This window comes from Chaetodon auriga, chromosome 2, assembly GCF_051107435.1.
Source record: "Chaetodon auriga isolate fChaAug3 chromosome 2, fChaAug3.hap1, whole genome shotgun sequence".
Classification (NCBI taxonomy): Eukaryota; Metazoa; Chordata; class Actinopteri; order Chaetodontiformes; family Chaetodontidae; genus Chaetodon; species Chaetodon auriga.
The window spans coordinates 27384658-27412174 of record NC_135075.1 but is presented as its reverse complement, the minus strand read 5'-3'; the positions used below and the strand labels follow the sequence as shown (position 1 = coordinate 27412174).

The window sequence follows — 27517 nt, the reverse complement described above, 5'->3', positions numbered from 1 at the left end:
CAAGTCCAGCTCTGTCTGTGGGTTTGTGTGTGTGTGTGAGTGTGTGTGTGTGTGTCAGGGTGTGTATACTTGTACAGCCATCTTTGCGAGAATCTGAGCTTTAAATTTTGGGAGTGAGGATGTTTTTGAGGCAGATCTTCAAAGGACCGTTTGATTGTTCACTCTTTTTTTAAGGTTTTAAGGGTCAGGTTTAGGGATGCGTTAGAGGTTGGGGTTAGTTGTTGGGAAAAGTACTAGAGAAGGCATCATGTCCTCACAAGGATAGAGGTAAGAATGAGTGTGTGTGTGTGTGTGTGCGTGTGTGTGTGTGTGTGTGCTGCCAAATTATCTGTGAATAAGTACAAGTTTAGCATCTGTCAGCATGGAAGCACTCAGGACTCTATAATGTGTGTGTATGTGTCTAAATACAGCATATCCCCCAATTTGGAGACTGAAAGTCCACTGAAACCACACACACCCACACACTTGAGACCACTTGGCCTTGTAAGAGGCTGCCATGTGCAGTGGATCCAGCCTGAGTCCGTTCCCTGGGCTGGCATCAGACAGTAATCGCCTCAATTCTCTTGTCATAGACTAAACCCCTGAGGGTGCAGTATATTGTCCTGAAAGAGGATGTGTCCTTTTGCTCTCTCGATGTGGAGGATCATCATTCATTTCTTGACTTGTTCGACTGGGTTGAGTGGACGAGGGGTAATTTAAGATCTTACAAAAACTTTGGGTCAAGGCGTTCCCATAATTTCCTAATGAATCAACTGTCACAGCGGTGCATTTTCCAACGTCTTCGTCCTTAAGGAAGAACGTTTTCACAAAGTCACTCAAAAATCTAATGACGGCGCCGCTCGCTGTGCACAACAATCCTCTCCACCTCCACCTTTTAAATCATACTAACTTTATTCTGCTGTTGGCTTATTTGAAAAAACTTCAATAATTTTAGTTAAAACTAGACCTATGGGTAAAGTAGAGCTTCAGAAACTAAAACGGTGTTAGTTTAGGTCAATTTTAGAGCTTCAACATCAAACAGCTGCCTGAAGTTTCTGACTTTATTTCATCTTGAATTCATTTTGGAAAGAGGAAATATAGATTTCTTTTTATTTGACATTTCACACAGCGTGGTTATTCGAATGGAACCAGATTGCCCAAATTGACACCCCTATCACCTTAAAATTCCCATCATCCTTAATCCTCCTGCAAGGCCACGTCACTATCGCTTCCTCTGTCCCCTCTGGTAAAATCACATATTTAACAGTGAATCTAATACCTTATAATACCCAACAGAACTGCCAAATGCAACGTTTTTTAGTGCCGCATGATGTTTCTGTCACATTTCAAAAAGTTGTGTTGTCTAATTCCCAAATGCACGCTAAGATTTCACATAAATGAGCGTTGGAGCAAAGAGATGCATCGGCTTCAGATGCAGGCTGAGGTTTTATTAGAGGAAAATGACTCTGAAGCGAACGCTACCATGACGGGCACTGAGCGGATTGTCTTTGAGCCCAGAACAGTGTGGGTGGAGATATTTGTGAAGCGTCACATTTCACTCTGCAACATATTACCATATCTCCCTCTTAATCTCCCGCCTCTGTTATATTTGTTGAAGCCAAACACATAATTTCTGACCTTCGAAGTTGCTCTCATTATTTAACCTTTTTCTGATATTGGGGGCGGCTGGCTGGCTCCATTCCGCTTCTGGAAATGCCTGCGTGATTGCTTGCTTTACGGTGAGATGTAATCAATTACACCAAGCTGCTCCCACTATGGAAAGCAGCAACACTTTATCATTTGGTTTCTGTGTTTGACTTTCTGTTGCAAATGTAGAATTACTGACAATGCATCACAAGCAGATGACCGGGAAAGTATCGGTCAGACAAACATCTCTCACCAAACAGGTAAAATCTGATGCGATGAAAGTCTTCAGAAATGTTGTTAATGTTCATTTTAAACGTGCACTTTTTACAAAAAAAAAATTAAATAATAATAATAATGAAATCAATCAGTGAGCAGAGATGAAGTGCAACAATGACGTAAATGCACAGATGACCTGAAATCAATGATCAAGTACACCGGGGGAGGTACAGACCACCAAAAGCATCTTCTATTAGTTAACTTGTTAACTAATAATGACCTCAAACATCAGGCATAGCCATTTTAAAAGTCCTGCTGACACCTGAATATATCCCTCAGATATTACTCATTCCCCGAGATGAATTTTCAGCCATTAAGGAAAAGACAGAAGGTACGCTAATGATGTTGACGCAGGGAATATGGCAGATAAGTGCAGGACTTCTATAATGGCTTGCATTAGATCCTCAAAGGAGAAGAAAAACCTAAATTTCAACCACTTAGTGACACAGATCAGGCTGTTAAACGGCAGCGAGAGAAGCGTGAGCTCCACGTGGTTTCTCGGTGCTGAAACAGCCAGGAGAAAATTACATGTGTGCCACAGAGATTAAAACGTTAGGTTTTTCATGTTTCACTCTCTGACAGAAAAAGGATGTGCAGCTCCCAAAACATCTTTTTATGCTTCTTAGGACAGCGACGATTCTGAGATTTGTAACCACAGCAATTACCACGTGTACGTGCACGCTGTCGGCACATTATGACTGTTAGAAGGTGAGGCGGGATGCGTGCTGTCCCAGGTTTCATTCCAAATGAGATATCTGTTCTCCAAAGAGTTCGTCAAAGTGAAATCTGAAAGATCAAATTTCAAGTCGTGCAGCATTTGTAATGATTTTGTGCATTGCAGCGAATGAATCGTTTTTAAATGTGGAAAAAAAATCTCTCTGGATTTTGGAAATATCACATCCGTTTTCCAGGTGAAGCCTTAAGTCATAAGATGCATTTGGAAAACTGCTGGAAGCCCAGACGGGCGAGGTGAGAGTCACAGTGAGTGACGGAGTGGATGCGTTGATGTCTAGAAGTAAACATACAATACCCCACGCTCAGAGTTCTCCATGTGTGAATCTCTCTATCGGAGCAAGGGCAAGGCAGGTACAGGACGGGACAGGAAGGGGTGGAGCCAAAGACAGGAAACAGGAAGATAGAGAGAGACATTAAAGGGTGTGAGACTCGAGTCAGAGAGGTCGTGGTGAGAAAGCTGAGACATCTGTTGTGCTGAAGCTAAATGCAGACCTGACTGCAGCGTTCCTGTTGCCTCTGCAGACACGGTTAAAAACACTCCAACATGTTGCTCTCAGGCTGAGTTCACGCTGGCAACAAAGAGCCTTACTTTTTTTATTTCCTGGCACAGATCCAGTGTCATGGCTGGCTGATTCTGACAATGAGCTGAATGCTGAAACATCTGCACTCCCATTCTCTCTGTTTTGCATGGCTGTGACTTGCACAATCCTTTTTTTTTTGCTAATCCTTTAACATGAATTTTGAACTGTTGCACTCAGCACTACACCCGCATTTGTGCCTGTGAGTGGAGAACAGCGAACACGAATGAGCTGAGATAGGTTAAAGAGGGGAAAACACATTTGATTTTTATCTGTATAGGCAGCCATGAAAAGATCAGAGCTGCCCCGTATGGGTTGGAAAAGCACAATTTCTCTTACAGCTTAAATCACCACAGTGCACCAGCGTGTGGGGCTTCAGCAAGAGTGCTGTTCAGTGATGTATCGAGATGGAAGGCTTTATCAAGGTTCAAACATGGAGAGTATAACAGGTAGAAATCCCAGAGTTTCATAAGTGACATAAACAATTTCTCAAAGAGGGCCTGGTGAACAGCGTACAAAGGAAACAAGGGCTGGGAGACGCAGGAAACATTCAGCGTTATCAGACAGGAGCGGCGTGAAGAGAAGCTCAGAGTGGACATGAAGCCGCACTGAGAAGAGAAAATTCCTTTTAATTTGAAAGCATCCTGTCGTCAGCGCCGACGGAGAAATCTACGGCGTCGAGCTGCCTCAAATTTCTTGTTTTGTCGCAGCCAGAACAGACTTCAGAGAGAAGAGCAGCGGATTCATTCAGCCAATCAGATTCTGCTCAGCAACCTGACACCTTTGGTTCTTCTGCCGGTTCGTTTGGAGACACAGACTTCAAAGTCCGGCGCTGATTCAGCTGATTTTCATTCTGCCAGAACTTATACTTATTTACCAGGATGGAATCAAGAAAGGGGGAAAGCGACAGGATGTTCATGGGAAAAAGATCTCAGATGTAACCATGGGATGTCTGCTCATTACTGTCACTGCTGATGTTCAGAGCGTGATTGGTTAGCTGGAATGGATCAGCCTGAGTGCAGAAAGCGATGGATGTACAATCATATTCATGAACAATGTTCTCTCAGAAGCATGAATCTGTGCATGTGCCCACACCTGTTTGCATTTAAAACAAACTGGGGGGAAAAAAAAAACGTAGAAAGGAACGACTGAGGTAGTTTAGATTAGACCGTTTAAACAGTAAGTGAGCAGTTTCCTTCACAGTGCAAACGTGTTTCAGTCACACACATTTTCTACCGTTCAGCTCTGCAAACTGACTCACTTTGACTTTAATTCGGGATCAGTTTATAGTCAGACTTTAGAATTCATTAAGCTCAATAAGCGCGTGCTGATATGATGATAATGGTATTTCTTTTCATGTACCTGCATTGACTTCCTCTTCCTGTATTTCATGCACGTGTATTTGTAAAATCAAAGAAATCAAGTTCCTCCAGCAGAAATCCATCTCTGGTGAGCAGGTTTCTCTAATCTCCTGCTCTGATTACAAAAACCCGGTTTCTAATAGACAAGACAAGATGTTTAGGGGAGCAGAAAGAAGTAAATTACTTTGTTATTCCGGCATCGCACTGAACCCACTGACTCAGAACCAGGAGCTGCTTTGTGTTTTACATGTTACTGCCTCTTTATTTATTAAGTCACTGTATCTTAGATTTCCTATCTTACTCATGTGCAAGTCAAATTTTCCACTGTGGAGCTGAGCCGTTGTCACGAGGCAATATTGTTTTTTGGACTCTTTTGAATAACTTACATTCATAGTTCATATATTCTGCATCCTTTTTATTGTCTATTTGTTCTTTTTTCTACCTTTTCTGCTGTCCGTGACAAGTGAATTTCAAAAAAGTTTCATCTTATCTCTTTTCTTGAATAACTAAATCCTGTTCTCAGTGTTATTCTGTCAAGGTCTTATGACAAAGTGCTCGTTCTCCGACAGCCACCAGCAATTGTGATATATCTGAAACTCAAGCTTCATCTGTATTTGCCCACATGTTCATGTGAATCCTTATTTATACACTTCTACCCTTTAAGACCATTGCTATGAGGAACATTTTGCCATTTTTCTCTTATGATTTTAAGGCAAATCATCTCTGGCAAAACTACTCACTATTACTTCCTGTGCAACCATGAGCTAAGGTGGCCTTTTTCTACGCAGGCAAGGATTTTATCATAGAAATTAAGGCGCATTCATGTCTACTCATTCAGAAATGTTGTAAGTCAGTCTGAACAAATAGGAACTTTTAAAGCACGTGTTGCTATCAAGGACGCTGAAGACTCAGAGATACCAGAGGAACATTTTGGTGTGTGTTGGCAGAGAGCAGCGGATCTGTGTCTGCAACCATGTCGTTCCACAGTCCCAGCTGGAGCTCTCCCTCTCTCTCAATCTGTGTCTGTGTCCATGTGTGTTACAGTCCATGGCTCTGCCCCTGTCAATATTGGCTTCAAATGCCTAAGAAGGACTATCAGGCCGTCAGCGCGCACGCACACACACACACACACACACACACACACACGCACGCACGCACACACACACGCGCATTGAGATGGTGATATGGCACTGACTTTGATGACGCTCATATTTTATAACTGGCCACACAAGCCAAAAAAAAAAAAAAAAAGGCATAGAGGGAAAACATGTACACAACTCAGACACACATTCTACACACACACACACACATTAGCTGTTCCACTTCGTACACTAACAAAATGCTTGTCGCCACAATCGAAACCTCTCGTATTCTGTGCTGCAGATCTGCCTCTGCGTGTATGTGTATCTACGTGTAGCCGCGTGCACGTGTCAGATCCGTCTTCGTGTGTTTGCGTGCACGTTGCTCACATGCAACCCGATTACCAGAAGAAATGCTGGCATCGTACGTTTCTGCAAACCGTCGATATGTTGAAATTAGGCACAGGAAGCAGTTGGTGAGCGTTTGGAAATGATATTTTGGCTGAAAGTGTGACGGAGCAGATTAGCCACATGAAGCGAGCGTGCATTCAGCCTGCGCCTCGTACAGCCAGGGGTGACATCCACAACCATTGTTCAGCTGCTTGTTTGCCTACACGTCTTCATTTGCATGCTTTTTCTTTTGTTTTTATTCAATCTGTGGGACCGGCGAAGCCCATCAAGGATAGGTCTCTCTTTTTGAAGGTCGACCTAGACATGACAACTGTACGAAAACCTCAAATAAAAATAAAATCACAGAAAGAGCTGGGATGAAAGAAAATAGGGGTGAAAAAAGTTGAAATAACATATTTTTCCATCAATTTGCAGTTCCAGAGATGTCACCTTTTCTGAATTATTTAGTCAAGGTCTGATTCTTTGGCATCATACAAGGAGAAAAAAAGCAGCCCGTGTTTAGGGAGCTTCAGGAACTTTAATCATTCATCAGTTCTCCTCTCAACCTTTTTATGAAAAGTGTATCTTCCAGCGCTGCTTGTTTGAGCCCTCGGGCCACCTGGCTGTAGAAACATCGAATGCCCATTAAGACTTCAGCCACGTCCAGCGTTATTCACTTTTACATTACATGATCAGCAACATGGCCTCGCTTTCTTTGAAAAATAAAGTCCATTTGGAACACGTGTAACGGCTTCTGAAAGATTAATCGGACGGCTGAGCATGCTCACTTCCCAGCAAAGTTTTGTCCTGGAATAATTTATGGGCTCTGAAAGGAATGTAAAACACTTTCGGTCTGAAGAAACATCTCTTCTGCCACCCCGGACGACTGGCTAAAGTGTGTGGAATGAAATATAGATGACCTCAGAAAACGGTCCATGATATACCTCCCGCTGTTCCAGTCTATACGTCCCCTTTTATTAATTCTTTGTGATTCTTCTTTCCTCCCTCTGCTGGTCTTCCCTCTTTCTTACCATCCCTCTTCATCGCTCTCCTCCAGACGGATACCTTTTCTCTCTCCTTGTAATTTCCTCTTTCTATCCTCTTCCTCATGCCATGATGGCTTTCCTGTCATGCCTTCATATGTGCGCCATGATTCATCTCAGCTGGACCTGTGATGGAACTGCCTTAGCTTTAGTTGAGCAGCATCCAAACTGCTTCCTTCTTTTCTTTATCTTCTCCTACATGGTTGCTCTTTTTCCTCACTCCTACACCCTCCATGCTGCTGTTTGCCCTCTAATTGGCCTTTTCATGGATATTATGCCCTGTTAGCCTGGTTAGCATGTGATTAGCATATCCATTTGACCCCCAGGTTAACTAGCGCTGCCTTGTTTTCGTCTTTCATATTCTTCAAACCGTGTTCATTTCCCTTCCTCCCCTGTTTTCCTTGTGGCTTCCCGTTCTGCTTCTCCCCTATAGTCCCCACCTGCACCCTCTTCTGAAGTTTCTAACTATGCATTTCTTGTTTTTTTTCTGGCATTTTCCTCCTCTGGCTCTAATGCATTTTTATCCTCTTGGCATTTGGGATTTTCTCTGTTAGCCTCTGATTAGCATTGCTAACTGACCTCGTGCCCTCTCTGACTCCCCAGCCTCTTTTGCTCACTTGAAATGGATGTAATGTTGTATTCGGACTGGCAATAAGGTATCTGCTAGTCTCCCTCACAGTATTACTGTGGATGCAGAGTTTTATCTCGCCCTCATTGTGTTTGACCAGGCCCAAGTGTTTGCATGTGGTGAAGAAACAATACACTTGGCTTTTAATTGTACTGCTAATATGTGGTTTTATCCATCAGCATGGCCGCTGTGTGGGTGGGTCGGCTGTATCGCTTCATCGTATGCTTCCCAAAGAAAGATGTAGAATAGATTTATTCTTTAAGATTCACCACTTCCTTGCAGTAAACATGTTCAATGCCACGCTGTCTGAATGCACCTCCACGTTCTCATCGCAGGGCGTCATATACTGACCCCGCTTTGTCACCCTCCTCGCCGTCTCATACAGGCACCCAAGGTAAGCTTCAGCATATGCGAGCAATGTGGAAAGCCTTCCCGCCTAAAAGCCTTTTTAACACGGTGTTGCAAAATGGCTGCCGTTCGGTTAAAACTACTTTGGGTTCAGAAGAGATTGTTAACTTTTCACAACATGATCCCATGTGACCCACCACAGTACCATGACCTTCACCCCCCTCAGGGCTTTGTTGCTCTTTCTACTGCTTTGGGTGAATCACTTGCTATGAGCGTCCAGTATCGCCGTGAACAGGTTTACAGCGGAGTTAGCTGAAAGCCTGATGCCTCATCGAAGGGCGTGACAAAGCGCCTATTTTGTTGACGTGGGAATGAGACCGGGTTCAATGCACACAGTGTCCTGTCTTTACCCCTGGACTGAACAGAAGGTCCAGTGTCCTTGTAGCATGTGGGCATGGACGTACTATGAGAACTGGATACTGATAGTGTAAATTCGTACAAATATAACTTGCTCTTTTTTGTTTTTTTGCAACCACATATCAATAACTTTTTTAATCTAATAAAGTGTATAAGTATTTTTTTTACTCTTGGCTCATGTGAGCAAGCTCTTTGCTAACTGTTGGCTGTATCATCACTGTGACAATGACTTTTACCTTGATTACTGCTTTGAAATGACCAGAAAAAAAGCCTCAAAAATGGATATTTTTGACAGACATCTTAAAACATTCAGGTTATCTAAAGACACAACGACTTTCACACTCTCCTCTCACAATAAATGTTGCCTAAACAATAACAGCTCGCCAAAGTCAGCATCATTTCCTTTTGAAGTAATGATACTAGTCCTGAAATCCTCCCAGCCGTGTCGAGTCTACGCCGTCATTTATTTTGATGCTTTTAAAAAAAGTCTCACGGTTTGAGGCTTTCGGCAATCAGACCAAGTAATCCTCATGCCTTACGTTTCACCTCCCTGTGGCTCTAGTCTTAGTTTTGTAGTGCAAATATGCTTCAAACACTAACATCACAAAAAGCGCCACAGTGTTGTTGTTTGCATGTGTTGTGTTGAGGTGACTTTCTCTTCGCACTGAAGAACTCCTTTACTTTAATGATCGCTTCTCGGCAAAGTTTTGAACGTGAAGCAAAAAACTGACAAAAACACTAAAAATGGCAAAAATCAAACAAATGTGAGTCGCAGCAAAACAAAATGTGGAAGCATTACGTGAGTGGGGTGGAGAGGGATGGCAGAATGGATGAAGCGGTAGAGAATCAGAGAAAGTAAAGGGAAGAAAGGCGGGTGATGGTGGCAAGCCAGTGTGCATGTTCACACGGACACAGAAAGCTGTGTATGTCTGCTAACTGAAAGGAAAGTAATTCAATTCATCAGGTTTTCCATATCTAAACTCTGGGCACATCTAGCATTATTATTCATTTTGCCTTTAAGGGATAGAGGGGATTAAGTACATCTCCAGATTTAATACATAATTCTGACCTTTCATATTGCCTGAAGGAATGAATAGAAGTTTGTGGCCTTCACAATCGTAACACTGTGTGTATCCTGCAACGTTGGATAAATGCTAATCTTCAACGAGGATTTTTGTTGACTGACACTGATACAACACAAAGAAACATTGAAAATTCTGATTCAATCTTCCCTATTAATCGTTTCACTGAAATCTCCTTCCCCTCAGGACATTAACCCTCTCCGCTGTCCATAAATGTGAAACTGAGCATCTGTCTTCAACTGTTTGTCCATCTGTCCTTACATATTAGTTTAAACCTGCTTATCAATTATGAGGACACTTGGCATTATGGGGTCTGTCCATCAGTCTGTCTATCAGTCAACTCAGTCTTAGCTTAAAGATGCTAAATGTAGTATTTTACTCATCAACACAAACAGTTGTCCGAGTGCTCACAGTTACAAGCTGACACAGGGGTCGTAAAGACGATTGGTAGCCTCGATGTAAATGTCAGTCCTGCTCTTATTGCTGCCGTCTTGAAACAGATTTTGTAATCAGTTGCTGGCTCTGCTCACCATCTGCTCTCACCTTAAACTATAAAAGCTGCAGCTGAGCTTCCTCTGGAAGAACTCAACGGCAAACATGGCCGCACAAATTTGGCCCATCTGCTAAAAATGCTGCGTCTGACAGAGGCTACCAACTGTCTCGTCTTTGGGTTAAAAGAATCAAAGATATCAAATGTGTTGATGATTTATTGCTGTTAAAATACTACAAACAGCACCTTTAAGCAGCCAGTATGTCCTGACGTTGGGTTTATTACCTACCTGCGTTTGAAGGTGAGGACGACGCCGAGGAGGATGATGATGAACATCAGGATCCCTGCGATCACTCCGGCCATTTTCACTGTGCTGTCCACCTGCTTCTCTGGCTCCATGGCATCCGAGTCCTGAGTGGACGCACCTACACACACACACACACACGCACACACACACACACACACACACACCGGCACACCCACACACAGGTATGCACATTGTCACATCGGTGGGCGATCACGGACAAACAGCCGGGCACATACACTCACAGAGAACCACAAACATGTATGAACACAAATACAGCCAGACACTCGTGCATACACACAAACACACACACACAGCCTTACAGAGAAACACAGCTAAACACACACTCTCTCACAAACACACACAAACATTAATTTGTTATCCACAAACACTTGATCCCAAGGTGAAGATAGTCTGTACACATCCATATGCAAAGAGCATAAACACAACTTCTAAACACGGTGAGGGGGATGAACAGACCAGCAACATGCTGCAGAGCACAAAGAGCGAACAGGGTGTGTTTGTGTTCCCTTCAAGGTATATGAGAGCAGATATGAACAGTTTTGTTACAAATGAGATTTCAGAGTAATAAATAATTTTTTCATATTCAGCACTCATTTCTCGAAGGTGAAAAATATTTTTGTTTGGAGGTCAGTGACGGAAAGCTTTGCGTCATTGGAAGCGCAGGTAACACTTATAACAGGGAAATTTAAACCATGTGGGGACCATGAGATTAACATACATACATCAAACTAAAAATGATTTAAAAAAAAAGACCTTGTAGTGAGCACTTCATCAGCTCCTGAAAATCAGCTTCCCTCACTCATAAAGTTGAAAACCAAGTCTTTCAAATTAAACAATCGATGCTAAAAATAAATTAATAAAGAGATAAATAGATAAAAAGAAGCCGAGGATGGAAGACAGAGACGAGCGGCAACGATTTCAAAGCCACAAGGTGTTTTTTTACAAATTCATTCCAAGTGACCAACGACAAACAACGCACACACACAGCCGTACAAAGACATCAGGGTTCAAAGTCCACACATGCAGGACTGGCTCTGCATCGCTGAGCAACACGACATCAATCAGTCAATAAGCAAATGAACAGAAAATTAAATTTGAGTATGTGAGGATGTTGCGCAGGGAGGATTTAATAGGAGGCCAAAGCACATTCAGCCACGTCGGAGAGCTGCTGTGCTGCAGAGGTCAAGAGTCGACTCTCAACAGACTGAACGAGAGAAGGTGCAGCGGGAGAATGAGGAGGAAGGCAGGTGAAAGACAGACAGAGTGTGAGTCACCTCCGCATGCAGAGACGGGATGTGCTTTACTTCCTGCTTGCTGCTTAGACTTCCTCATTTCAACACTGGTCTCATGATACTTTATTTATCCTGAGTGATTTCAATAATACGTTATGAAAATTTAAGTGCTTTCTGGTGCTAATTAACTGGATGTTGGACACATTTGATTGATGAGCTGGTGACCTCCAATCACATGCTAAGCCTACATACACCTGCTCATCCCATCCTGTCCCATTCATCTCCCCCTCCACTTACCTCCCTTCCTCTCTCTCTTCCCTTCTTTCATCCCCTCTTTGCATATTGCTGCCATCTCACCAGACACTCTGAGGCCCCTAATTAGCTCGGGTGACTCAACTCCTAAAAGGAGGCCCCCGCACTGACTCTCCTCCTGCCAGCTTTCAGTACATCCGTCCCACACCGGCCTTAACGGACAACTTCCTCCCCCGTGCTCATCCCCGTCCTCACGTCCATTCATCCGTCCTCATTCATCCCTTTTTTCCAGTTTCAGATTAAAAGGTTTTGTTTTTTGCTGCATGGTCTACAACCTGCTGAAGACTTCACTGGGATGTCTGCATCGCTCTCCTGTAAGTATTTTCCTCAACTTGTAAATAATGTAAAATAAAACGATGCTAAGCTGTTCTGGGGGCAGTGTTACAGGTTATCCAACAGCTTCTCAAGAAGAACAAACTGTACACTGCAGAACATTTGAGTGAATATCTTTAATACACTGACACAGTTATTTTTTTATGTTATACAATGCAATTAAACACAGTACATTAACAATGCAACTAAAACTAGAAACGTCTAACGCAAGCAACGGTTAGCAGATGTTTGCATGTGAGCTGTCAGTTGTGCACCTGAGCTGCACAGAACATGCTCTGCAGTCACAGAACAAACTACGTCTCCACTAAATAGCTGCCAACTTGACACATTCTTTCAAAGCCAGTTAATATTTTCAGATGACATCTCGTGAAACACAGAAAGGGTGTCAAGTGGTCCTCAAACACGAGCTCTCGTCCGAGTTACGCTGTCAGCTCTGAGAGAGACGCCGCTCTAATGGATGGAAGAGAGAAGCAAACTAACCAAACTATTAATAAAGCTGCTGCTCTGTGGGAGGATGAATAAAAGCAAGGTCAGGAGTGTCACCCAGAGACACAAACATAAAGAAATAGACAGCACAGATAAACAGAGATAAAATAAATAAATAAATGAATAAAGACACAGAAAGAAAGAGGTACACGTGGGAGATGACAAGAGAGTCAGCAGAGGAAGAAAAAAAAAAAACTTCAAGAAATCACAAAAGTTAGACATGTTGAAGGAAACAAAGATGGAAGAAAGCCTGAGAAAGGCATAAAGGAGACAGAGAGGTAGAAGGAGAGTCACATAAAAAGACCTGACATGACAGTGAAGAGAAAGAAAACCGCAAAGAGAAAGACCAGAAACCCTCAAGCAAAGGACCCTGGGATCCTACACATGAATACACCTGTTCTCTCACAGACGTGCACCAAGCAGCCTCTTGTTATAACCTTGATAGACAAAGACAGCCGATTAATAGAGTAATACTGCTGTGTGGGAGTTCAGTTTAATCCCCTGTCTCTCTCATCTTCGCCCCCTCTGCATTAACAACACAAGGTTGGCAGTGGAATCCACTGAGCTAACGGCTTAAGCACCTAACCTTGGCACGCTCGGTAATAACTGCTGCAGCCCTCAATGGCTGCGGTGACGAGATGTTCTTTTAAAAACCCTGAACGCCTTCAATAACAACACATTCACCGTCTTTGTAACCAGATCACGGACAGCGTGCCCGTCTTGAAGCTGCATCATCTTTGAAAAAGTAAAAATTAAGAAGATACATCTGTCAGTCTCCATCCCACGCTCTAATGCAGAAGAGAAAGCAGCACGTTCTCAATGGAAATGAGACGTCAAATAGACGTTTTAATGGTGGAGTTAAGTTTTAAGTGCTGTGTTTTTTAAAGTGCTGAATTCTAAACACACCTTGCATATTCCTTAGAAAATAACAGGATGCTCAGTGGATCCTGAATGAAAAAATAGTCTGAGTTAAGTGATCAGTAGTAAAGTTAATATCTTAAAGCCGAATATGTACTGAAGAAAAGACGCTACAAAATGCACTCAGATTTACTGCAGGTGGCGCACGGGTAGCTTATTTGCTAACTGGATTGAAAAGGAGTGTTTTTTCAGTCTAAAGTCTGAATCAAGATCCCAACCAGGGTTTGCAGTTTTGTTACATTGTACACATTTGATTGGGTCATTGGGTTTTGGTTTCACATTGCAATTAAGCGAACATAGTGACGAACTGTAACATGACAAAGCTACGTCCTGTTACCATCACCTACGTGGACTCTTTCTCCCTTTAGTTGCAACTGATTGGTTTGTAGACTCGTGTGCGTCTGTTGTTTTGTTTATTTGGCATGAACTTCCTTCCTTGATCCAGACCGAGACTTCGTCTTTACATGAGACCAGGGTTTGGTGAGACCACGATCCAGGGAAGGTTTCTCTCCTCTAATGTTCAATCTGATCAAACTAAAAAAGTCCAAACCAAACAAGAGCGGCGTGAAAGGGCCCTTAGAAGCAGACTGCCACTCCAACATGAAAAGGGATGTGAGAAATGGGGTCAGACAAGATTTGTGAACGCTTGGAGCTGCGATTATTTTCCCACATAGCAAATTGCTGCCGAAAGGGAAAATGTTCGTCCATCTGTTTCAGACAGTTAACCCCTTTTCAGATGTCAAAAGGTGCTTTTCAGAACTCTCAGCCTTATGAAGTCGGTGCTACCTGATCCTGACAATTTGAAACGATGCTATAACATTTTGTATGCGCAACCCTTCATTATATGAGGTGCATCGAAAAAAAAGGCAAAACCATTATTAAGAAAAATTACCTGCTTTTGTGTTGAAATGCAGCTTTACTCAATAAATGAATACTTATCCAATATGCTGCAAGCATGTTGCACAATTAGAGCCATGAAAGCAGCAGTTTGTCTTTGATCAGACAGTAGATACGCCTGAACTCGCATAGTTCACCCCAAACTTTTACCGATCCGGTGCGAGCAACGGACTCTGGTTACAAAATATTTGCTTCACCGACCAATTTTTAAATCTAAGCCATGGTGTGCATTAGTGTAGAGCCTGTTTGTTTTTGTTTTTTATCCCATTAACCTCTTCAGAAAATAGCCTAGGAAGGACACCCTCTGATTGGCCGTTGCTCTGTAACCAGCAGAGATGTATGAAGGTGTGAATTTTAGTATCTGTATAGCACATTAGAGTTACACGAGAGTCTCGAGCGATCGCGTATCTGTGTAGTCTCTGCCCTGGTAATCACCCCACAGGTGTATTAAACCTCAATTTACCCCCTGAGTGATCCACAATATGTATCACCTGACACATTACAGTGTGACCCCATTTGTCCACTTCACCGGCTCACGTGCTGATTGGGTTCAACAGTTCATGATGTAACAGCAGAGGACCCCATCTGGCGACGGGTTCAGCTCCATTTAACACTGCCATTGGCCAGCTCAGGAGCCGCTCAGCCAATCAGACGAACTCTGACAGGGTTCTGACCGTAGCCGGGGAGAAGTGATCTAATGCGACTGTGTCCATTACCAGGGGGTAAAAGTTGAGATGAAGCAAATCGTCAGAGCAAAATAGGATTGATTGACAACTGGTGCGGACACAATATGGAGGACACCGTGGCCTCACTTATTATTGTATTGTCATTGTCAGCCAACAGGTGGCTCATCAGCACGTACAATTTATGAATCCATCTTGCTGTCTTGCCACCGGCACTGGCAGGTGGCGTGGGTATTATTTTCTTGGCACGTATCAGGTCCCTAAAAAAGACGACAGGAACAACAGAGGGTCTCATACCTAAACAGTTTGCTTGACCAGGTGAACGTCCTCATCTTCCTTCATCATCCAGCAGGATTTGCTTCAAGTTCTCACAACAGTCCACAACAGGAACCTGGCAGTAACTACAGCTCAGCATCCTGAACTTTGCTGTCGTAACGGATATTTTGCACCACATGAGGTAAAAGCACGTGGAGGTTGAGGCATCAACTAATTCTTAGTCAGCTCACCTCTCTATTGAATATACATTAAGCAAAAAAAAAAAAAAAGTGCCTGTAAAGTGTCAGCAGCGGACGCAGCTTTTGATAAGGCTGGAAAAATCAAACCGCTGCAGTAAAAGGTTTGGACCTGATCACAGAATTATATGCAGTTTCAGCCTTGTTTCATTTCTCCAGCGATGAAAAAAAAAGTCAAAATCACCCAAGATCATTACTCTTGAGGCACCGCAAGATGAAAAGGTCTTCGTTGACACTTGCTCTCACTGGTTTGTAATGGGCAACCAAATATGTGAGCAGAAAGATTAAGACGAGAAAGAAATGCTTTTTTTTTTTTTTTTTTTTAATGTAATAAATTGTCTTGAAAAAATAGTGAATTTAAAATAAACGGAGCAAATGCAAATGTGTTTTCACAACATGAAGTGAACCGCACAGCGCGGTTCATCATGTGGTGAACAGAGGGAGGGGTGGGGTGGTATTTCAGTCCCCCCCCCCCCCCGTAAAATCCTCCCAGGAGAACGACATGACATATCGATCTGAGAGGTATAACCGCTTTGACTGTCTCTCTACACGCCACATTTCACAACCGCTTGGCCTTCACAATGAGAGACCGGGGGGGATTCTGTAGGCACGGACAACAGCACGTTTACTGGCGGCTCCGGGGAATAAACAAACACACACACCACCTCTCCGCCTCATAAACGTGGTGGGAAATGATGCACAAGGAGATTATTCAATCCACCGAAATGTTTAATTGCTCGCTCAGCATCTTAGAACAGAAAAGTAAATTTGGCCCCAAAGTGTGTGTTACGTGTGCAGCACTTCTCTTCATTCAAGTGTTGTGGGAGTTGTTAGCAGATACGGATACACTGTTCAAACATTTCCCCTCCGCTTTATTTAATTATTCCTTTCAATGCCATACAACACCCCCATGAGAAGAATCAGCTGTTTCATTGATCTATTTTCAGTTTCTCTGTGCTGGAAACGTTGAACAGCATTATTTTATTTTATTATTTTTTGTGCAGGATGGTATTTTCTTTAAGCATCCTGTTGAAATATATTAATTTGGTCCTGGTGTGTCATGTCTAAGGAAAAGCTGCCTTCAGTATTAATATAACATAGAAGAAAGATAAATGCATTAAAGGGGACTTCCTCTGTGTTGGCCATTATAACTGTGACAACATCGGGTTAGTCATGATATCGACTGCTTCCAAACGGCATTAATCCCCACAATCTCTTGTGTTCCTGAATGCACACAAGCCGCATGAGTGTGTACGTGTGTAATATCCTTCTCATTTATACATTCCTCTGCACTTTTTTTCTTCTTATTTCTGCTGCTCGGAGAGCACGATAAAATTATCAGGGAGGAATTATGAACAAAACCAGAGATATTAAAAACATAATCTCATCCAAATGGAGAGAAGATTGATTCTCCCAGCTACCACTGCACTGCTGCAGCCCCGAATAGCATATTAAATGCTGCTTTCTGTGTGTGTGTGTGTGTGTGTGTGTGTGTGTGTGTGTGTGTGTGTGTGTGTGTGTGTCAGGTACAGTACAGACTGCTGTTTAAGCAGAGTGCAGCTTTTGTGTGTGTGTGTATGTGTGTGTGTTCTGCTCTGTTTTTTTATGTATACGTTCGTGACTGTGCATGTGCATGTGACTGTTGAGCTATTATCATATGCATACTGTATACACGCTCAGTGGCCACTTTATTAGGTACACTTATAAAATCTAATCCAACCGTTCTTTCATAAATTCCATTTTTATAATAAAGTTCAGTTTTGATTGATACGGTCAGAGAGGGAGGAAGAGCAGCAGTTGAATTAACACCTCGTTGAAAGTTTTAATAAAAACGGGGCATAAAAGCTTCATAAAGGCCCAACATGTGGCAGAGCTGTTGCACTTGCATTCGCCACATCTTCGAATTGCATGTGTGTTATGCAGGTTATGTACTGTGTGTGTGTGTGTGTGTGTGTGTGTGTGTGTGTTGGATCTGGGTTGATGTGAAGGTTTAGTTTCTATGTATTGTTTGTCAGCGGCTGCGACCCGCTGGGAGCATCCTCTGTGGATTACTGTTAGTGTGTTTAACAGGATTACTAATCTGAACTATGCTGCCACAGCGCTCTGTGTGTGTGTGCGTGTGTGTGTGTGTGCGTGTGTGTGTGTGTGTATCTATTTTTAAATGTGACTTTGACTGTGAATCTGAATATTTGTGTGTATCTGTACACACCTTTGAGTACAGTACATGTGTGTACTGGAGTGCCTTTTTAAATTTGTTTGTGTGTGTGTGTGTGTGTGTGTGTGCGCGCATGCATGCATGCATGTGTGTGTGTGTGTTTGAATGTGTGTGTGGTCAGAGGATGATGGATTAACATATCTTAAGTCTCCATAACTTAGTAAACAATGGACATTGCTAATGGTTGCCTCTCATTCGCTCTCTCGCTCTCTCTACGCACACACACACACACACACACACACACACACACACACACACACACTAGTTTCCATTAATGTTGACATTAATGTTAAGGTCAGCAGGACACGGTTTACTAAGTACTTTAGAGCTTTTAAGAACTAAAACGACTTAAATGCTTCATCATCTGGTCTCTGCGGGGGGGTGGGGGGGGGGTAGTTAACACTGAAAACGTATTTGACAATATGTAATATCTCCTAAATAAACACTTTGACCATATTCAAACAAAAGGATAAAGTATTTCATTGCCCAAATATTACACATTGTATAAATATGCTTGCTGCGTGGATGCTGAGTCGGGTCTTCACTGTCAGCCAATGACTGAAGTCCTCTCTGTCTGCACTGCATTTTACCAACACTCATTCCTGACAGTGACACATCACACTGAAGCATTAAGCTCCATTCTTATCCTGGGATCACCATTTCTGAAGAAAAGACTCAAAGTGCAGCTGCGTGCGTGTTTGTAAGCGTGTGTGCGTCACACTGTATGCATTATCCGTCCTCTCTCTAATCCAGATCTGTTGACAGATACATGACAGCTTCTCGAGCCCTGCTGTTCCCATTTGCTGGAAACAATCCCAAAATTCAATGCACCATGTTGTATGATGACCAAATCAATTACGGCGATACACGGGCACGTTGAGTAGAATAGAACTTTGATTCCCCCTTGAAGGGAATTTGTTTCTGACAAGGCAGCGCAGCCAAAGGCCAAAGTGAATTGCATGTTAGCACACAGCTGCTGTAAGCTGACAGCCACAAAAGCAGGAAGGCTGGCAGGGAGGTAAGGCCTTGAAATTACAAAAAAAAAAAACAAAACCCAACAACCTGGAACCAAAAACTGACAAATCGCACAACTCCAGCTCATTCTGGGGGACTTGCAATAAACGCACAGCAGGAAATTCAATTATGCAGTCATTATCAGAAGAGTAGATCCACACTAAAAAGTAATCTAACTGTGAGTGACTCATCGCTTTCCCCATGAAGGCCGAGCGCGCAAAGCACTCTATATTCAACGGCACACATGAATATATGAAACAGGATGTATAACTTTTCATTAGAGGGCTCAAACTGATGCACAGTAAAACGTTATTATGAATACAAGAACAAAAGGGCTGTTCAAAGCCGCGGAGATCGAGCTTTTTGTCAAGCCTCCATGTTTAGAGCTGCAATTAATCTAAAGATAAAGACCTCCGCGCAGCAGCATGCGTCCTCCGTGAGACTAATTTACAAAGAATTTCATGACAAAATCTTATGCTTTTAAAAAATGGGGTAATTCATTAAGTCAGGCAGAGCGAACTGCAGCATCACTGACTGGTTGTCTCATAAATCCAGCAGGTGGGGAGTTTTTCTTCCAAGATGAAGATGTTTTCTGAACCTCTCACCAACTATTGACTGTTTGGTATTATGATCAATTTATATTTGGGTTAACATCACAATTGAGCTTTGGAGCATTATATCAACAAAGGAGCCCAAAAGGTCGAAGTCACCCAACAATCACAAGCGTCTATTTGGAGGTAAAAGCAAAGCAGAGCATTAGAGGCCATTCAATAATCTGTTACAGCCATTTTGTGCACTACAGAGCTGTATCCAGGTGGACAGAGCCATCGAATAAAGCACAAAAAAGGTTTTTTGTTGCTGAAAGAACATGATGAAGGCTCATTTTTCTTTGGCTTCAAAGCCCCCAGTGCCTCTGTTTTTTCCAATATCACCACAGCCTCATATTTTACCTCAGAGATGCAGTTTATTAGCTAAACTACAATTAATTTAAGACCCAAATGTGAAATACTGAGGAGTTACAAATCTCTCCCCTAATTTTCTGCTTTCTCCATCGCTCGTTAATGAATCTTTTTGCCTCCCGCTCTGTTTCTCTTCACGTCTTCTCCTCCCTCCATCCATCCCTCGTTCCCCCTCCTCATCCCCAGATGCTGGTGAGTACTTTACGACCTGGTCCCTGAGATTTACGCAGGGACAATTGAACATTTTGTCGCTGTGCTGTGGAGCAGATGGGAAATTCATGGCGGAGCTGGAAGGGCGAATTTAGCATAAGACAACAATTCGCCACAATGTCTGTCTGGCGGAGAGCGAGGCAGGTACACCTGTCTGCATACACAATGCTACGATAAAAAACCAAAAGAATCCTTGAGCCTGAATCTGTCTCCACTGCTGCCTTTGTCTTTTCTCTGACTTTCTTCAAGTCAGTTTCTGTCACTCTGGTGGTTTTTGATCCTTTCCTTCTCTCTTGGGTTTTATTTATTTTCCTCTCTGGAATACGACCTCTTTCTCTTTTCTCTCAGCTTCATTTCTCTGTCAGCTGTAGCTGCAGACGAACCTTGCATTCGCCCAGTCAAAGCTTGAGCTGCATTTCATCCGTCGCTGACTGGTATTGTGCCCTTAAAATGTCACATCATCACCAGATATTCACCTAAAAACACCCCTGAGGAGTTTCTTTTCCCCCTTTTAACAGTCTGACTCAATCTGTTGTAAATTCAGAGAGCAAACTGACTCACTAAGCAGCAAGCAGGCAGCACTCAGCGTGGATGGGAAAAAGGATGGGTTGTAAAGAACAGTGTGTGTTTGAGTGCGTGTCATGGTGTAGGTCAACGGGAAAGATAATTCAGATATGATCCCTTCAACGCTTAACTTTTGCAGTTCAGGCACGCACACTCACATCACACACACACACACACATACATACACAGATAGCAAGCCACATGTTGCATCAGTATTGCACAGCGCCAGAGTCAGTTACAACACGACTCCGTACACCACCAATTATAATCGACCTCAGGACTAATGGGAATGGGAATTGAAGCTGACATATAATACCAGCGTATGGATGACAAGGGGTGAGTTTGATGCTCCTGTGAGCGACAGAACTTAAACGCGTGCAGGGCATACAGACGCCGCCAAAGCAGAAGTCCCACTTATCAGTGCCTGATTTCTGCTACTCTTTTGCCACAAAGAGCAAAAAGGCATCGCTTGCTTCCCTTCAGCCAATCAAAACATGAAAGAAATGGTCTGATACTGAAGCTGCGTTTGCACTGCAGGCCCTCTTGTTGACAAAGATTTGTCAGATTTGTGTCACGTGTAAAAGGAAAGGAGATGAGACACTTTAAGCTGCAGTGTAAACTCAGCCTTACATATTCATTTGGACTGAACTAATCTGTTTTTATTGCATAACAGTTGAAATATACATTTGTGGAGGACTGAAGCAGGACAGATGAACAAAGTGGGACTTCTGCCGCCTGGCTCGTGCTGCACAGAGTGGGTGTGATCGAAAACCAGGGCTGTGCTCATTTCACAATCAAATCAATCTGCTCTGAAAGTGGACTGACTGCAACGACTGAGGGAGTCATATTTACCAGTCAGCACATACTGTTTAATACTGTAAAGCAAATATCTTTTGTATTTGCAAAGCTGGGGTTATTTCCCATTTAAACTTTTGCATGTCAGATGCAGTGTGAGCAGAAAAAGATCAGACAGGCCACTGAGGAACAAACAAGCTCTGCCCAGTTCCCCTTAAACTGACTGAACTGAAAGTGAGTCGATCTCAGCCCAAACACAGTCAAAGTCAACCCGTTCTAACATACGGACGCTTGATCAGAACCTCTTGGCGTCACTTTTTAAGGCACTGGGCTCCTGTTTGGCATCATTTTTTTAAAGTGCAGGGCAGTCTGATTCTAACCTGTTCTCACTCCCAAAGCATCAAATGATGTCATGCAAAGAGTGAGAAAAGTCTGCGTTTGGAAGAAGGTGGCGTGGCTGGGCGGTCGATCCCAGGAACCAGGACTCCAAGGTTTGACGCCAAGGGGTCCTGACCAATATGTGACGAGCTGGGGTTGAGAGCTCGTTGTCAAAGTGGAGCCATTAAGTTTCAGGTCTCGTGGGTAAAGACAATATCAAGAGGGTTAAACAGTGAGTTCGTTAGCTGCTGTCACTGGCTGAATGAGAGTGTTTCAGGAAGTACTGAACACAGGAAACACAGTGGATGAGGACAAAGAGATGCATCAAAATGTTGTATGTTGCTCACAGACTTATTGTAGTCTCACAGTGCATTTTGTGTTGAACCGCGCTACCTTCCCTCTTTGTTTTTACTCATTAAGGATCGGGTACGAAATGCTTATTTGTGAAAGTAATAAGTGTTAAAAAGTAACCACACAATGTTCAGCATTGAAATGCCATTTTAATGCACCCAGAGGTTTCTGCTTTCATTTGCATCGAGGTATGCAACCACACTGCATATGAATACAATCTATATTTATTCAATTTAGGATTTCACGAGTGTCCGCTGTTGTGCATGATATGCATAATTCTTTGTGCAACCTCAATTTCCCTCAGGGCAATAAGTGTTATTGTATTCATGTGAAGTCGTCTCATACTCTTGACAAAGAACTGTGACAGCAGTTTACAGCTGTGTCTGCTGTTGACTGATTCCCTGCTGTGTCCCCATTGTTCAAGTCAACATTTTGATTGTCGTATCGCTGAATGACAGCCGTATTCTGCTGTCACGTCTCTGCATTGCAAAATAAAATCAAATTCAGTAAACATTGTTAAGCTCCTGTGCTTTTATTGCACATGGAGGACTGGATTGTGAATAACTGGGCTGTAATAAAAGAACACTAATACATGAGACAGGTTTACTAGAAAGCTCTTTTTCTCATAATAAGACTCATTCTCGTGAAGTCTCGTGTTCGTTAAGAGCTTCAATAAGATAAAATATTTTATTTTACTTCAAATCAAGTGTAGGTACATACAGCAATCAGTGTCACAGCTTTCAAGGGTTGGATATCTTATTTTGGAATGTGACCCATTTATGTATTTAAAGGCCTCATTGACTGTAGCGTCGCTGATGAAGGTCAATAGTCTTAAAATATTCCGCTGATCATAGAGAAAAATTAAGAACTGAGGTTTATTTGCTTTCAAATGTAAATCTGCTTCCTTTAATTGAGCGGCTTTGCGTGTGGTGCATATCAGGAGGGCTGTTATTTCCCTGTCAATGCTGAGGCCAAACCTTCGTCCTCAGCGTCCTCGTCCTCCCTGCTGCAACAGTTCAAATGCGTTGCTAAGTCTGTGAGTGTCACATACAGTTGAGCTACAATATGTTCCATACCTGACGGTCACAACAAATGCCAGTGGATTATCGTAAATGAGAGCGTGATGCAATGAGCTGCAGGGCGGGCACTGTGTTGGAGGGAAGTGGCATCAGTGATCGGCGCAAGATGGCGTTCAGTAGATCTGAGTTTGGTTTAGGGCTCGGCCAAACCAAACAGCTTTAAAATCACATAAACGACCAATTCTCTGTGCTCTGAAAAGTTCGGGAACATCAGCACAATCGTGATGGAGGCTGTGAAATAGGTTTAAACTGGGCTAACCTTTTCATCGTGTCCAATCTGCTTTGTCAAATCACTCACTAAATGAATGATCGTCACAAATGCAAGAATGACACCGTATTTACAGTGAATAGCTTATGTATTGTAGCTTGAATGGGCTTTTTATCTGGCAGAGAGAAGACATGTAGCTCTCATCCTTTTCTTTTCGTCGGATTTTCAGTCTCCTGCATTGTAGGTTAGAAGACAAACAAAGTGTGATGTCGGCTAACTGTCCCAAAACTCTGCACATGAAAGCAGCATCACTGTTTGTGTTCGTCTGTGTGTGTGTGTGTGTGTGTGTGTGTGTGTGTGTGTGGATGCAAGACAGAGGAAGAGGAGGCTCAAACACAGCAAGCGACACTCGAAGCGGAGCAGACATGCAAACAAATGCAGTAAGATGGCGTTGAGAAGGAGAGACGAAAACCAGAGAGCAAAAAACGGAGAAAACTCAAGAAACAAAGGGAGGAGGAAAAGGAGGGGAGGGCAGGGGACGACCGAAATGAAACAGGGTTCGTGTTGTGTTTATGGTTTTACTGTGATGAAAAAATATAACATAGGGAAGAAAATACTCTGCCTATGAAGCAATAATCACCTTCGCTTGGGATGACTAGAATGTACGGCGTTGTTATTTGTCCCCTACCTATTACCACTAAGGCCAAGGGCCGCACGTCCCCGCCGGAAAGCATGAGAAAGAGAGGGAAGAGAGAAAACAAACAACAACAAAAAAAGAAAAGAAAGAAGAAAAAAGTCTAAGAAAAAAAGACGTATAGTTTTCTTTATCCATTTCATCGTGGTTTAGATCTTTTCAATTGCACAATCTGTCTTAGAGGAGAGAAATTGCAGTGGTGAGAGATAGCACTCGAACATTAAGATCAAAAGGACAACTAGCACTCAAGATGGGTGTGACTGGCCGTATCGCCAGGAAGTAAGTGTCAGCGAGCATCCTGATTGGCCCGTTAGCAGGTGTGTAGCTGGTGAGGATGTGTATTACCAAAGAGTGAGTGAGTGGATGCAGATGCGGTGCTGGGGGTTAACATTTGAGTCTGCTGAGTCTGTCAGTTTGACGGGTTAATAAAAATAAAGGGAGTAGGAAATGGAAGAGAAAAGAAATGAGGTGATGGTTGAAAGAAAAAAATTAGGAACTTTGTGGCGTGGCAACGTTTGTGCAAAAACACAATCTCGGCTCCGGGATCTGCTGCAAAGGTTTAGTTCAGCCAGAGACAAAATCAGATCAGCTCATACTTCGATCAAGGCTAACAACCAATCTGCTGAGAGTGTGGCTACACGCTGAGGCAGCGAGGTGTCTTGAACTGGTCTTATTGGCCTCAAACACTGAATGACCTGCATGGTGACAGGGTGCTAGTCACCTGTGAGCCAAGAAAGAAAGGTTCAGGTTTAATTTAAGCATTTCTAATCTATATTTCTCAGAGGCAGACTGTAGAAATAATCTCACTGGTTAATTTCAACATCAGTTTAAGCCAAAGAACCAAGTTTTCAGACAGTATTTAAGGTATTATAGGTAAGGAATCCTGTTATTAATGTCATCCTATGCTGATATGTATCTTTGTACTCTCTAGCATTCTGTAGTTGATTTTATTTAGTGTCTTTTTCATTGTCTGTTTGTTCCACTTATTCTGTTTTTTACTCTCCTTTTTTATTCTGATGCTTCAACGAGTGAATTTCCCCACTGTGGGATAAAGGAAGTCTTATCACCTTATCTTATCTTATCATGTGTGAACAGTGGGCCCTATTGATTAAACTGTGTGTCACCATAATATCGCTATTTGATGCTGCTTTGCCAGATTATAATCTACACTGAAACAGGCCTTACATATACTAATCTGAGTACAAACACAGATTAAGAACAGCTGTGAAAGGCTTATCGGGTCTTTAGGACCACATCCTTGCATTGGCACTAGTTCTACCTTATCTCCTCAGCTAAAGGCTCGTAGGACGTTCGCTGCTTTGTACCTGGAGGGTCATCCCAGATAAAAATGAACAGATTGTGTTTTTCGGTCAGTGGCAAACGTGCTAGGTGTTTCCTGAGTGAAGACGTGGTTCGTAGGCTCTCTCTGTTGAAATACACTCTGCCTCTGACGCATGCTCGTATAACTAAACCTTCATTTTGCCTCAATCATTGCCTGTGGGTTCATACTCTAACCAAAAAACACACCAGCTAATTTCACTGATTAGAACACACTGAACCAGACAAGTGGCATTAATCACTGAAATCAGCTGCAGTAGTGAGTGGATAGCAGGTATCGCAAATAAATTAGTCATAGGCATTTGCAAAATTAGCCATCTGCATTGCCTCAGAACGCTGCCCACATATCAAAAACTTTGAAAGAGCACATTTTAAGTTTGTTTTGGGAACACTGATGAATCTACATTTTGATAAAAGTTAGCATTTTGTTCTATGAAAGACAGCCACAAAGTTAAAAGCATGTCTTTTCCCAAGCACACACACATGCAGACAGACAGAGAGCTGTGTCTACACACTGTAGACCTCCACCCACAGCACTTTCCACTCAAAAAACACAGCCTGGAAATGGAGAGAACAAGAAAAAAGAATGATATAAAAGAGAAAAATGTGCACAAATGAGCAATAAATGCTTGATGCAGACGAGAAATAATAAGAGAGCGAGAGAGACAGAACAGAGAAAGGAGATGTGGAAAAATCAAATCAATGTTTGATGCACATGAAAAAAGAAAAAAGAAAAAAAGAGACGAGGTGAGAAAAATCAATAGCAAGCTGAAAAGCTTTCAAAGCACATTGCCTGGCACACAAATGGGTGTATTTGCCGGAGATGAGCAGCAAATAAAGATGGGAGACATGGGGAAAGCAAAACAGAATAGGATGAAATGGGTTCTGGGGCTAACGCTTTAGCCTCCATCTATCGGGTTTAATGAAGGCGGTCAATCGGTATGTAATGGCCCTGATGTTCCACTTTATACACTGATGAACAACATGGATGCGGTATGAAATGGAAAAAGAGAGAGCAGGTTAGAGGAAAAGAAGGAGAATGTGGGACAGAACAGGGCAATAAAAGAGAAAGATTAGGAGAGAAGAGGTGTGGAGAGAGAATGCTATGCAACAAAATCATGCAGGATAACATGGTCAGGATGTGGGGCTGCCTGGGCTAAAGGATGTGGGTTCACCTGGTTCATTACAATCTATGTGTAAGCGTGTGTGTTCACCTCATCTCACACTGTAACACTACTGTAGGGGGTCATGTAATCACACTATCTTTAAAATGAAGGAGTTAAAAATGAAAATATCATATTGTCTTTACAGGAAGTGCACGTGCATCAGTGGAAGGGTGCTCATACCTTTGTTAGCCAGGCGGACACAGTTAATTTTGGTTTCCTGTGGAGAGAACACAAAGACAGACAGACAGACTGTTTAGGTAACTTGTGGTAAACTTTAAAACAAATCCGTCAAATAGAATCACGTCTGGAAGAGTTTAGTTCCTGAGTAGGTGTTTCAAGTCAGCAGGGTCGGCCATCTTTGATAGAAGGGGCACAAATGCAGGACCATGTTTCCTCCACGACAGCCATCGGTTTTAGCTCATTTTAGCACTTAGCCTGTGTTGTGTAAGTACTGTTGATACTGTAGCTAATCCACTAATATGAACATGTCGCTTGTTTTACGTCTGACGGGGTGCCTTTTTTCTAGGCTGCGTTGAGAAAAGACCGTTTTCAAAACTCTTCGCGGTGCATTCAGATGCTTTGACATTCATAAACTCAAAGCATCGCACCAACAGTGTGAGGAATCAAATCGCAAGACGAACCGTAAAGAAACGCTGTAAAAAGGATTATGTAAATCTATTCAATTAGAAAGGCTGTTTATTATGCAAGTCTCTGATGACCGAGTGTCCTTGAATGCAACAGTGACCATTTTGAAAACAGGCCATGCTCGCAACTGCGGTACCACATGGTGAC

At 42.7% G+C, this 27517-nt stretch overlaps 1 protein-coding gene across 9 annotated transcripts in view; it reads right to left on the bottom strand.

The window, feature by feature from the left end:
* The window catches only part of ptprt (protein tyrosine phosphatase receptor type T), a 301057-nt gene that overhangs the window by 93300 nt on the left and 180240 nt on the right, over positions 1-27517 (bottom strand). For 3 of the 9 annotated variants that reach the window (XM_076744804.1, XM_076744813.1, XM_076744830.1), the window contains exons 15-17: positions 26906-26942; positions 24168-24224; positions 10343-10478 (exon numbers count right to left, since the gene is read on the bottom strand). In XM_076744804.1, the coding sequence (XP_076600919.1) occupies positions 10343-10478; positions 24168-24224; positions 26906-26942 (230 nt within the window). Of the gene's footprint in view, positions 1-2932; positions 2966-10342; positions 10479-24167; positions 24225-26905; positions 26943-27517 lie in introns of all 9 variants that reach the window. The other 6 variants (XM_076744867.1, XM_076744795.1, XM_076744848.1 and 3 more) reach the window with 4 other exon arrangements.